The 15,201-nt window shown below is 43.8% G+C and overlaps 1 protein-coding gene across 2 annotated transcripts in view; it reads right to left on the bottom strand.

Annotated features, from left to right (window-relative positions):
• Nucleotides 1-15,201, bottom strand: part of TRPM3 (transient receptor potential cation channel subfamily M member 3) — a 717,940-nt gene that overhangs the window by 199,441 nt on the left and 503,298 nt on the right. For both annotated transcript variants that reach the window (XM_073670333.1, XM_073670354.1), the window contains exon 11: nt 12,219-12,353. In XM_073670333.1, coding sequence (XP_073526434.1) covers nt 12,219-12,353 — 135 coding nt within the window. The remainder of the gene's footprint in view (nt 1-12,218; nt 12,354-15,201) is intronic.

Genomic DNA, 15,201 nt, shown 5'->3' on the forward strand with positions numbered 1-15,201 from the left:
TTGACACGCTGTAGGTTTCAAAAACACTACAGTTTTCCAATTCAGTCTGGAAAAAGATTTCTGAAAAATCTCACAGCTTTTGCTGGCACTGTAAAATACAGCTGCATAAAAAACACCACAAAAACATATGAACATGGTCTTATTGTTCAGGTTTTTCTAAAGGTAATAACGCCAATATTTCTGATATATTGCTTAAATATTTTCCCAAACTACTAGTCCTCAGCCATTGACTATGGGGCCACATGGTAACCAGCTGTCTACCTCACCCTATAAACTCTCAGTTTTTGCCCTAGGAACTAGTGACAAAAGAGTACATATCTGTAGTTAAATACCAGTATGCCACATTTCAAACAAAAATATTTGCAAATTAAAATATTTGGAAATTTTAGGGTTACTTATTTCTCCACATTTTATATGAAATAAGTCAGGCTTTCTTCCAATTAAAGAGTGAATGTGACTCACAATTATAAAAATTGGGGTCCCGGGCCATTTCCTATAGGTAGCTTACCAGGATGGATCCCTATGCCTGATTGCACTTTGACAGTCTATGAGAGAACGGCTGTTGCGATCTTTTTTGAAAGTTTTTGAATGAAGGTCATGTAACCATGCTGACATGGATTTTCAAAACAAGTACAGCAGCCTCATCAGGTATAAGAAATATATATAATAATATATGCAATTTTTATTGTGAAATTTGATGACAGATTCACTTTAAGAGCCTCTATGAATACAATAGATGATGGTATTTAGCAGTATAAACCTGTTAGACTTATGGCAGGCTGATACGGTTTTACTTTAGTGTTGATTGCCAATTCTATTGTTTTGTATATAGTACCAAGGTCAAATAGAGTTATGATACCATAGCGTCAGCTCGGGAGCAACATGCAGGGATCTACATACTAATGCATGATGGAATGATTCAAAGACAAATTAATCCATCATGTATTTCCCCCTAAAGACCTGCAATATCATAATGAGGTATCAATTTTGTTCAGCGTGTTCCTTTAAAAGGAACCTGACAGGTGATACATGGTGCCCAAACCACGGCCAGTATGTATCAGTCACTAGCTGTGTGATCACAGCCTTATAAGTTTGTCTCTGAAACACTGCATTGTTTCAGAGAAAACCATGCTTTTAATAGCTACCGGGGACTGAGCCGCATGAGTGACTAGTTGTACAGGCTGGTGCCCGCTGGCTTCTTCCTACCCGCTGACAGCGACTGGCAAGCCTCTGCCTATACACACACACAGGTAGAGGCTTGCCAATCACCGTCAGTGGGCGGGTAGAAGACGCTGGGGACCTGCTCGTTCGACTAGTCAATAGCGCGGCTTGGTCCCTGGCAGCTATTAAAAGCATGTTTTTCTCTGAAACTGTTTGGGCAGCATGCATCAGCTGACAGGTTCCCTTTAAACTGGAAGAGCGCACCCGATTTTGGAGCCATTATGAACACACTACTACTCTTAATGTGGCTTTACTTGCCTATGTGATCTTGAGAGATACCGTATGGCACGCATTCATCTTTTAATTCTTTTTAACTTTTCTTTCTTCTTTTATATATACAAGGGCCAATTAATTAAGAATGGCGTTGTACACGCCAGTTTAATGAAGGACTTGCTGGAGTATAAATAACTGAATCCATTAAGAGTTGAACGTCATTCAGTGATTTCGGTGCGTCTTCTCAGTGGTGGGCCCCTCGCTAGAAAAACTACTCAAGTCAGGGACTAGAGCAGGGATGTCAAACTCAAATACACAGGGGGAAAAATGAAAAACTTGGACACATTTGAGGGCCAACCAGTATACAGTATAATGGGCCCCACAAAGTCCTCCATATAGAAAAATGGGCCCCACATAGTCCTCCATACAGAATAATGGACCCCCCATAATCCTCCATAAAGAACAATGGGCTCCACATAGTCCTCCATACAGAATAATGGGCCCCCCATAGTCCTCTATACAAAATAATGGGCCCCATATAGTCCTCCATACAGAATAATGGGTCCCACATAGCCCTCCATACAGAATAATGAGCCCCACATAGCCCTCCATACAGAATAATGGACCCCACATAGTCCTCCATACAGAATAATAGGCCCCCCATAGTCCTCCATATGGAATAATGGGCCCTACATAGTCCTCCATACAGAATAATGGGCCCCACGTAGTCCTCCATACAGAATAATGGGCCCCACATAGTCCGCTATACAGAATAATGGGCCCCACATAGTGCTCCATACAGTATAATGGGCCCCACAAAGTACTCCATACAGAATAATGGGCCCCACAAAGACCTCCATACAGAATAATGGACCCTCCATAATCCTCCATATGGAATAATGGGCTCCACATAGTCCTCCATACAGAATAATAGGTCCCCCATAGTCCTCCATACTGAATAATAAGCCCCGCATAGTCCTCCATGTGGAATAATGGGCCCCCATAGTCCTCCATACGGAATAATGGGCCCCATATAGTCATCCATACAGAATAATGGGCCCCACATAGCCCTTCATACAGAATAATGGGCCCCACATAGTCCTCCATAAGGAATAATGGGCCCCACATAGTCCTCCATACAGAATAATGGGCCCCCCATAGCCCTCCATACGGAATAATGGGCCCCACATAGTGCTCCATACAGCATAATGGGCCCCACATAGTGCTCCATACAGTATGATGGGCCCCACAAAGTCCTCCATACAGAATAATGGGCCCCACAAAGACCTCCATACAGAATAATGGGTCCTCCATACGGAATAATAAGCCCCACATAGTCCTCCATGTGGAATAATGGGCCCCCCATAGTCCTCCATACGGAATAATGGGCCCCATATAGTCCTCCATACAGAATAATGGGCCCCACATAGCCCTCCATACAGAATAATGGGCCCCACATAGTCCTCCATATGGAATAATGGGCTCCACATAGTCTTCCATACAGAATAATGGGCCCCCCATAGTCCTCCATACGGAATAATAAGCCCCACATAGTCCTCCATACAGAATAATGGGCCCCACATAGTCCTCTACAGAGAATAATGGGCCCCATATAGTCCTCCTTACAGAATAATGGGCCCCACATAACCCTCCATACAGAATAATGGGCCCCACATAGTCCTCCATAAAGGATAATAGGCCCCACATAGTCCTCCATACAGAATAATGGGCCCCACATAGTCTTCCATACAGAATAATGGCCCCACATAGTCCTCCATACAGCATAATGGACCCCACATAGTCCTCCATACAGAATAATGGGCCCCACAAAGTCCTGCATAGAGAATTATGGGCCCCACATTGTCCTCCATAGAGAATAATGGGCCCCACATAGTCCTCCATACAGAATAATGGCCCCACATAGTCCTCCATACGGAATAATGGGACCCATATAGTCCTCCATACAGAATAATGGGCCCCACATAGCCCTCCATACAGAATAATGGGCCCCACATAGTCCTCCATATGGAATAATGGGCTCCACATAGTCCTCCATACAGAATAATGGGCCCCCCATAGTCCTCCATACGGAATAATAAGCCCCACATAGTCCTCCATACAGAATAATAGGCCCCACATAGTCCTCTATAGAGAATAATGGGCCCCATATAGTCCTCCTTACAGAATAATGGGCCCCACATAACCCTCCATACAGAATAATGGGCCCCACATAGTCCTCCATAAAGGATAATGGGCCCCACATAGTCCTCCATACAGAATAATGGGCCCCACACAGTCTTCCATACAGAATAATGGCCTCACATAGTCCTCCATACAGCATAATGGACCCCACATAGTCCTCCATACAGAATAATGGGCCCCACAAAGTCCTGCATAGAGAATTATGAGCCCCACATTGTCCTCCATAGAAAATAATGGGCCCCACATAGTCCTCCATACAGAATAATGGCCCCACATAGTCCTCCATACAGAATAATGGGCCCCACATTGTCCTCCATACAGAATAATGGCTCGACATAGTCCTCCATACAGTATTATGGGCCCTACATAGTCTTCTATACAGAATAATGGCTCCACATAGTCCTCCATACAGTATTATGGGCCCAACATAGTCTTCCATACAGAATAATGGGCCCCACATATTCCTCCATACAGAATAATGGGCCCCACATAGTCCTCCATAAAGGATAATGGGCCTCACATAGTGCTCCATACAGTATAATGGCCCCACATAGTCCTCCATACAGTATAATGGCCCCACATAGTTCTCTATACAGTATAATGGCCCCACATAGTCCTCCATACAGTATAATGGGCCCCACATAGCCCTCCACATAGTATAATGGGCCCCACATAGTCTTCCATACAGTATTATGGGCACCACATAGTCCTCCATACAGAATAATGCCCCCCCCATAGTCCTCCATACAGAATAATAAGCCCCACATAGTCCTCCATATGGAATAATGGGCCCCCCATAGTCCTCCATACAGAATAATGGGCCCCACATAGTCCTCCATAAGGAATAATGGGCCCCACATAGTCCTCCATACAGAATAATGGGCCCCCCATAGCCCTCCATACGGAATAATGGGCCCCACATAGTGCTCCATACAGCATAATGGGCCCCACATAGTGCTCCATACAGTATGATGGGCCCCACAAAGTCCTCCATACAGAATAATGGGCCCCACAAAGACCTCCATACAGAATAATGGGTCCTCCATACGGAATAATAAGCCCCACATAGTCCTCCATGTGGAATAATGGGCCCCCCATAGTCCTCCATACGGAATAATGGGCCCCATATAGTCCTCCATACAGAATAATGGGCCCCACATAGCCCTTCATACAGAATAATGGGCCCCACATAGTCCTCCATATGGAATAATGGGCTCCACATAGTCTTCCATACAGAATAATGGGCCCCCCATAGTCCTCCATACGGAATAATAAGCCCCACATAGTCCTCCATACAGAATAATGGACCCCACATAGTCCTCTACAGAGAATAATGGGCCCCATATAGTCCTCCTTACAGAATAATGGGCCCCACATAACCCTCCATACAGAATAATGGGCCCCACATAGTCCTCCATAAAGGATAATAGGCCCCACATAGTCCTCCATACAGAATAATGGGCCCCACATAGTCTTCCATACAGAATAATGGCCCCACATAGTCCTCCATACAGCATAATGGACCCCACATAGTCCTCCATACAGAATAATGGGCCCCACAAAGTCCTGTATAGAGAATTATGGGCCCCACATTGTCCTCCATAGAGAATAATGGGCCCCACATAGTCCTCCATACAGAATAATGGCCCCACATAGTCCTCCATACGGAATAATGGGCCCCATATAGTCCTCCATACAGAATAATGGGCCCCACATAGCCCTCCATACAGAATAATGGGCCCCACATAGTCCTCCATATGGAATAATGGGCTCCACATAGTCCTCCATACAGAATAATGGGCCCCCCATAGTCCTCCATACAGAATAATAGGCCCCACATAGTCCTCTATAGAGAATAATGGGCCCCATATAGTCCTCCTTACAGAATAATGGGCCCCACATAACCCTCCATACAGAATAATGGGCCCCACATAGTCCTCCATAAAGGATAATGGGCCCCACATAGTCCTCCATACAGAATAATGGGCCCCATATAGTCTTCCATACAGAATAATGGCCCCACATAGTCCTCCATACAGCATAATGGACCCCACATAGTCCTCCATACAGAATAATGGGCCCCACAAAGTCCTGCATAGAGAATTATGAGCCCCACATTGTCCTCCACAGAGAATAATGGGCCCCACATAGTCCTCCATACAGAATAATGGCCCCACATAGTCCTCCATACAGAATAATGGGCCCCACATTGTCCTCCATACAGAATAATGGCTCGACATAGTCCTCCATACAGTATTATGGGCCCTACATAGTCTTCTATACAGAATAATGGCTCCACATAGTCCTCCATACAGTATTATGGGCCCAACATAGTCTTCCATACAGAATAATGGGCCCCACATATTCCTCCATATAGAATAATGGGCCCCACATAGTCCTCCATAAAGGATAATGGGCCTCACATAGTGCTCCATACAGTATAATGGCCCCACATAGTCCTCCATACAGTATAATGGCCCCACATAGTTCTCTATACAGTATAATGGCCCCACATAGTCCTCCATACAGTATAATGGGCCCCACATAGCCCTCCACATAGTATAATGGGCCCCACATAGTCCTCCATACAGTATTATGGGCACCACATAGTCCTCCATACAGAATAATGGCCCCCCCATAGTCCTCCATACAGAATAATAAGCCCCACATAGTCCTCCATATGGAATAATGGGCCCCCCATAGTCCTCCATACGGAATAATGGGTACCACATAGTCCTCTATATAGAATAATAGGCCCCACATAGTCCTCTATACAGAATAATGGGCCCCATATAGTCCTCCATACAGAATAATGGGCCCCACATAGTCCTCCATACGGAATAATGGGCCCCACATAGTCCTCCATACAGAATAATGGGCCCCCCATAGTCCTCCATATGGAATAATGGGCCCCACATAGCCCTCCATACAGAATAATGGGCCCCACATAGTGCTCCATACAGTATAATGATGGGCCCCACAAAGTCCTCCATACAGAATAATGGGCCCTACAAAGACTTCCATACAGAATAATGGGCCCTCCATAATCCTCCATACAGAATAATGGGCCCCCCATAGTCCTCCATACGGAATAATAAGCCCCACATAGTCCTCCATACAGAATAATGGGCCCCACATAGTCCTCCATATAGAATAATGGATTCCACATAACCCTCCATACAGGATAATGGGCCTCACATAGTCCTCCATAAACGATAATGGGCCCCACATAGTCCTCCATACAGAATAATAGGCCCCACATAGTCCTCCATAGAGAATAATGGTCCCCAAATAGTCCTCCATACAGCATAATGGACCCCACATAGTTCTTCATACAGAATAATGGGCCCCACATAGTCCTCCATAGAGAATTATGGGCCCCACATTGTCCTCCATAGAGAATAATGGGCCCCACATCGTCATCCATACAGAATAATGGCTCCACATAGTCCTCCATACAGAATAATGACCCCACATAGTACTCCATACAGTTTTATGGGCCCTACATAGTGCTCCATACAGTATAATGATGGGCCCCACAAAGTCCTCCATACAGAATAATGGGCCCTACAAAGACTTCCATACAGAATAATGGGCCCTCCATAATCCTCCATACAGAATAATGGGCCCCCCATAGTCCTCCATACGGAATAATAAGCCCCACATAGTCCTCGATACAGAATAATGGGCCCCACATTGTCCTCCATACAGAATAATGGCTCGACATAGTCCTCCATACAGTATTATGGGCCCTACATAGTCTTCTATACAGAATAATGGCTCCACATAGTCCTCCATACAGTATTATGGGCCCAACATAGTCTTCCATACAGAATAATGGGCCCCACATATTCCTCCATATAGAATAATGGGCCCCACATAGTCCTCCATAAAGGATAATGGGCCTCACATAGTGCTCCATACAGTATAATGGCCCCACATAGTCCTCCATACAGTATAATGGCCCCACATAGTTCTCTATACAGTATAATGGCCCCACATAGTCCTCCATACAGTATAATGGGCCCCACATAGCCCTCCACATAGTATAATGGGCCCCACATAGTCCTCCATACAGTATTATGGGCACCACATAGTCCTCCATACAGAATAATGGCCCCCCCATAGTCCTCCATACAGAATAATAAGCCCCACATAGTCCTCCATATGGAATAATGGGCCCCCCATAGTCCTCCATACGGAATAATGGGTACCAAATAGTCCTCTATATAGAATAATAGGCCCCACATAGTCCTCTATACAGAATAATGGGCCCCATATAGTCCTCCATACAGAATAATGGGCCCCACATAGTCCTCCATACGGAATAATGGGCCCCACATAGTCCTCCATACAGAATAATGGGCCCCCCATAGTCCTCCATATGGAATAATGGGCCCCACATAGCCCTCCATACAGAATAATGGGCCCCACATAGTGCTCCATACAGTATAATGATGGGCCCCACAAAGTCCTCCATACAGAATAATGGGCCCTACAAAGACTTCCATACAGAATAATGGGCCCTCCATAATCCTCCATACAGAATAATGGGCCCCCCATAGTCCTCCATACGGAATAATAAGCCCCACATAGTCCTCCATACAGAATAATGGGCCCCACATAGTCCTCCATATAGAATAATGGATTCCACATAACCCTCCATACAGGATAATGGGCCTCACATAGTCCTCCATAAACGATAATGGGCCCCACATAGTCCTCCATACAGAATAATAGGCCCCACATAGTCCTCCATAGAGAATAATGGTCCCCAAATAGTCCTCCATACAGCATAATGGACCCCACATAGTTCTTCATACAGAATAATGGGCCCCACATAGTCCTCCATAGAGAATTATGGGCCCCACATTGTCCTCCATAGAGAATAATGGGCCCCACATCGTCATCCATACAGAATAATGGCTCCACATAGTCCTCCATACAGAATAATGACCCCACATAGTACTCCATACAGTTTTATGGGCCCTACATAGTGCTCCATACAGTATAATGATGGGCCCCACAAAGTCCTCCATACAGAATAATGGGCCCTACAAAGACTTCCATACAGAATAATGGGCCCTCCATAATCCTCCATACAGAATAATGGGCCCCCCATAGTCCTCCAAACGGAATAATAAGCCCCACATAGTCCTCCATACAGAATAATGGGCCCCACATAGTCCTCCATATAGAATAATGGATTCCACATAACCCTCCATACAGGATAATGGGCCTCACATAGTCCTCCATAAACGATAATGGGCCCCACATAGTCCTCCATACAGAATAATAGGCCCCACATAGTCCTCCATAAAGGATAATGGGTCTCACATAGTACTCCATACAATATAATAGCCCCACATAGTTCTCCATACAGTATAATGGCCCCACATAGTCCTCCATACAGAATCATTAGTTTTATGGGCCCTACATAGTCTTCCATACAGAATAATGGCTCCACATAGTCCTCCATACAGTATTATGGGCCCAACATAGTCTTCCATACAGAATAATGGGCCCCACATAGTCCTCCTTACAGAATAATGGGCCCCATATAGTCCTCCATACAGAATCATTAGTTTTATGGGCCCTACATAGTCTTCCATACAGAATAATGGCTCCACATAGTCCTCCATACAGTATTATGGGCCCAACATAATCTTCCATACAGAATAATGGGCCCCACATAGTCCTCCATACAGAATAATGGGCCCCATATAGTCCTCCATAAAGGATAATGGGCCTCACATAGTACTCCATACAGTATAATAGCCCCACATAGTCCTCCATACAGTATAATGGCCCCACATAGTTCTCTATACAGTATAATGGGCCTCACATAGTCCTCCACACAGTATAATTGGCCCCACATAGTCCTCCATACAGTATTATGGGCACCACATAGTCCTCCACACATAATAATGCCCCCACATAGTCCTCCATACAGAATAATGGGCCCCATATTGTCCTCCATACAGAATAATGGCTCCACATAGTCCTCCATACAGTATTATGGGCCCTACATAGTCTTCCATACAGAATAATGGCTCCACATAGTCCTCCATACAGTATTATGGGCCCAACATAGTCTTCCATACAGAATAATGGGCCCCACATATTCCTCCATACAGAATTATGGGCCCCACATTGTCCTCCATAGAGAATAATGGGCCCCACATAGTCCTCCATACAGAATAATGGCCCCACATAGTCCTCCATACAGAACAATGGGCCCCACATTGTCCTCCATACAGAATAATGGCTCCACATAGTCCTCCATACAGCATTATGGGCCCTACATAGTCTTCCATACAGAATAATGGCTCCACATAGTCCTCCATACAGTATTATGGGCCCAACATAGCCTTCCATACAGAATAATGGGCCCCACATATTCCTCCATACAGAATAATGGGCCTCACATAGTGCTCCACACAGTATAATGGCCCCACATAGTCCTCCATACAGTATAATGGCCCCATATAGTTCTCTATACAGTATAATGGCCCCACATAGTCCTCCATACAGTATAATGGGCCCAACATAGTCCACCACACAGTATAATGGGCCCCACATAGCCCTCCATACAGTATTATGGGCACCACATAGTCCTCCATACAGAATAATGGGCCCTTCGTAATCCTCCATATGGAATAATGGGCTCCACATAGTCCTCCATACAGAATAATGGGCCCCCCATAGTCCTCCATACAGAATAATAAGCCCCACATAGTCCTCCATATGGAATAATGGGCCCCCCATAGTCCTCCATACGGAATAATGGGCCCCACATAGTCCTCTATATAGAATAACAGTCCCCACATAGTCCTCTATACAGAATAATGGGCCCCATATAGTCCTCCATACAGAATAATGGGCCCGCATAGCCCTCCATACAGAATAATTGGCCCCACATAGTCCTCCATACGGAATAATGGGCCCCACATAGTCCTCCATACAGAATAATGGGCCCCCATAGTCCTCCATATGAAATAATGGGCCCCACATAGCCCTCCATACAGAATAATGGGCCCCACATAGTGCTCCATACAATATAATGATAGGCCCCACAAAGTCCTGCATACAGAATAATGGGCCCTACAAAGACCTCCATACAGAATAATGGGCCCTCCATAATCCTCCATATGGAATAATGGGCTCCACATAGTCCTCCATACAGAATAATGGGCCCCCATAGTCCTTCATACGGAATAATAAGCCCCACATAGTCCTCCATACAGAATAATGGGCCCCCACATAGTCGTCCATACAGAATAATAGGCCCCACATAGTCCTCCATAGAGAATAATGGGCCCCACATAGTCCTCCATACAGCATAATGGACCCCACATAGTCCTTCATACAAAATAATGGGCCCCACATAGTCCTCCATACAGCATAATGGACCCCACATAGTCCTCCATACAGAATAATGGGCCCCCACATAGTCCTCCATAGAGAATTATGGGCCCCACATTGTGCTCCATAGAGAATAATGGGCCCCACATCGTCCTCCATACAGAATAATGGCTCCACATAGTCCTCCATACAGAATAATGACCCCACATAGTACTTCATACAGTTTTATGGGCCCTACATAGTCTTCCATACAGAATAATGGCTCCACATAGTCCTCCATACAGTATTATGGGCCCAACATAGTCTTCCATACAGAATAATGGGCCCCACATAGTCCTCCATACAGAATAATGGGCCCCATATAGTCCTCCATAAAGGATAATGGACCTCACATAGTACTCCATACAGTATAATAGCCCCACATAGTCCGGCATACAGAATAATGGCCCCACATAGTCCTCCATACAGAATAATGGCCCCACATAGTCCTCCACACAGTATAATGGGCCCCGCATAGTCCTCCTTACAGTATTATGGGCACCACATATTCCTCCACACATAATAATGGCCCAACATATTCCTCCATACAGAATAATGGGCCCCCATAGTCCTCCATACAGAATAATGGCCCCACATAGTTCTCTATACAGTATAATGGGCCTCACATAGTCCTCCACACAGTATAATGGGCCCCACATAGTCCTCCATACAGTATTATGGGCACCACATAGTCCTCCACACATAATAATGGCCCCACATATTCCTCCATACAGAATAATGGGCCCACATATGAGTGGTGGTTCTGGTGTTGTGGGCCAAATAAAACCACCCTGTGGGCCAGAGTTGTATGGACTAGAGTAACATTTCTAGTGTAAGAAAAGCTGGCACCTGTGCTGAATTTGACAGACGTCCATCCCACTCAGGCTCCTCTCCAGCTACACCTATCTTGGTAGAGTAGCTATAAAACTCCCATGAAAGCGCGAAAAGTCATAAAACTTTTGCACAACTCTGCATTGTGCAAAAATGTAGTGACTTTCAAATCATTTTGCCATAGCATTTTGGCGAAAAAAATTCGGGTCACAGTGTTTTAAGTTTACTTCTTCTAAATAGATCTGAGTAATTTTTGTGAACAAGCCTTCAGAACTCTCATGCACGTGCCACATCCGGACAACAGAAGGCCAATGATGACGTTAGATGGTGAAGTCTGTCCTCCTTACCGTGTTGTATAGTTCCTCCAGTCTGGAAATTGTGAGAAAACGATGCATGCTGACACCATTTTCTATAAGCAGTTTCACAAAGTCTACTCTGTCCAGCACCAAGGCATCGAGCATTGCTTGTTCCAGAGATCCAACCTGATGGAAAGATAATCAGTAATAGGAAAAAACAGACTGAATTTACAATATTTTAGAATAACATTTAAAGGGGTTTTCCCACAAACAAAAGTTAATTGTAATAAATAGATCTTGGAATAATAATAACTTCCACAATTGGATGTGTTAAATAAAATGTTCCTGTGCTGAGATAATCTTATAAATGTGCCCCTGCTGTGTACTGTGTAATGGCTGTGTCTCACCATACAGGAACATGGTCTGATCATACCACAGCTCCTGGGAAGGGGAGGACACGAGAGTATACAGACATTACAGCATGAGATCACAGCTGATTCTTTCTTTGAAGTAAAACATTGTTTAAAAACAGGCAGGGAAATGTTTTATCTCACAAAAAAAATCAGCTGTGATCCCCTGCTTTAATAACTGTATACTCTTTTGCTTCCTCCCCTTCTCAGGAGATGTGGTATAATCAGACCATGTTCCTGTACGGTCAGACACAGCCATTACACAGTACACAGCAGGGGCACATTTATAAGATTATCTCAGCACAGGAACATTTTATTTAAACACATTCAATTATGGAACTTATTATTATTCCAAGATAAATTGATTAAAATGAACTTTCGTTTGTGGGAAAACCCCTTTAATATGATTTCTCTATTAATAGAATATTTTAATACCTGTCCTTCATAGAAAATTCTGTCTGAAAACATCTTGCATTTATACTGTACGAGGGATGCATTTTTGCATTGCCCTCAACGTTACAGAGATTTTTGACCCATAGTTGTAAAATTGTTGCTGAAATTTGGAGCTAGAATCTCCAATGAAGTTAAAGGATACAGATGCTTTCAGGGGGTATTTATTTTACTTAAATGCATGTATATTGAGCTAAAAAAAAAACAGATTAATTATTGGAAATCATTAAAACATTTACACTGCTTGCCTTCTATAGCAAGCCTTCTGCGTAAAGAACGAGTTAACTGAAAACCTGTCTTCTTTTATCTGTATTTTTCCAAGCTCATCTCAGCTGATTTATGAGCACAGAGAACATTAAAGTTGAACTGGTCATAAATCAGCACAGAGGAACTCACAAAAATACCAGTTGGAAAGCTACAAACTCCCTGGCAGAAAAATCTGCCCGTTGTATTCTCAATTAAAGAGTTATTCCCATCTTTATAAATGGGTATTGTCGGATCGTGCTTGTGCTTGTAAGTACAAGCAATTTTGCAATTTACTGCTTTTTGAAATTGTCAACAAATCTTGATATATTAACCCCTTAAGCCCCGAGGGTGGTTTGCACGTTAATGACCAGGCCAATTTTTACAATTCTGACCACTGTCACTTTATGAGGTAATTACTCTGGAACACTTCAACGGATTCCCCTGATTCTGAGATTGTTTTTTCGTGACATATTGTACTTCATGATTGTGGTAAAATTTCTTCGATATCACTTGCGTTTATTTGTGAAAAAAATGAAAATTTGGCGAAAATTTTGAAAATTTAGCAATTTTCAAAATTTGAATTTTTATGCCCTTAAATCAGAGAGATATGTCACACAAAAGAGTTAATAAATAACATTTCCCACATGTCTACTTTACATCAGCACAATTTTGGAATCAAAATATTTTTTTGTTAGGGAGCTATAAGGGTTAAAAGTTGACCAGCGATTTCTCATTTTTCCAACAAAATTTACAAAACCATTTTTTTAGGGACCACATATTTGAAGTCACTTTGAGGGGTCTTTATGACAGAAAATACCCAAAAGTGACACCATTCTAAAAACTGCACCCCTAAAAGTGCTCAAAACCACATTCAAGAACTTTATTAACCCTTCAGGTGCTTCACAGGAATTTTTTGAATGTGGAAGAAAAAAATGAACATTTAACTTTTTTCACAAAAATGTTACTTTAGACCCAATTTTTTTTATTTTCACAGAGGTAACAAGAAAAAATGGACCCCAAAATTTGTTGTGCAATTTCCCCTGGGCACGCAGATACCCAATATGTGGGGAAAAAACACTGTTTGGGCGCACGGCAGGGCTCGGAAGGGAAGGAGCGCCATTTGACTTTTTGATTGTAAAATTTGCTTGAATAATTAGCGGACGCCATGTTGTGTTTGGAGAGCCCCTGTGTGCCCAAACTTTGGAGCTCCCCCACAAGTGACCCCATTTTGGAAACTAGACCCCCAAAGTCACCTAGCTAGATGCATAGTGAGCACTTGGAACCCCCAGGTGCTTCACAAATTGATTCGTAAAAATGAAAAAGTGAAAAAAAAAACACTTTTTCATTTTTATGAATCAATTTGTGTAGCACCTGGGGGTTCCAAGTGCTCACTATGAATCTAGATAGGTGCCTTGGGGGGTCTAGTTTCCAAAATGGGGTCACTTGTGGGAGAGCTCCAATGTTTGGGCACACAGGGGCTCTCCAAACGCAACATGATGTCCGCTAACAATTTGAGCCGACAATTTGTTAGCGGATACCATGTTGCATTTGGGGAGTCCCTGTGTGCCCAAACATTGGAGCTCCCCCACAAGTGACCCCATTTTGGAAACTAGACCCCCCAAGGCACCTATCTAGATGCATAGTGAGCACTTGGAACCCCCAGGTGTTTCACAAATTGATTCATAAATATGAAAAAGTGTTTTTTTTTTCACTTTTTCATTTTTACGAATCAATTTGTGAAGCACCTGGGGGTTCCAAGTGCTCACTATGCATCTAGATAGGTTCCTTGGGGGGGTCTAGTTTCCAAAATGGGGTCACTTGTGGGGGAGCTCCAATGTTTGTGCACGCAGTAGCTCTCCAAACGCAACATGGCGTCCGCTAACAATTTGAGCCGATTTTCCATTCAATTTGTTAGCGGACACCATGTC

The sequence above is a fragment of the Phyllobates terribilis genome, unplaced genomic scaffold (genome assembly GCF_046119375.1).
Source record: "Phyllobates terribilis strain yellow unplaced genomic scaffold, ASM4611937v1 Scaffold_1__5_contigs__length_1240528914, whole genome shotgun sequence".
In the NCBI taxonomy this organism is placed as follows: Eukaryota; Metazoa; Chordata; class Amphibia; order Anura; family Dendrobatidae; genus Phyllobates; species Phyllobates terribilis.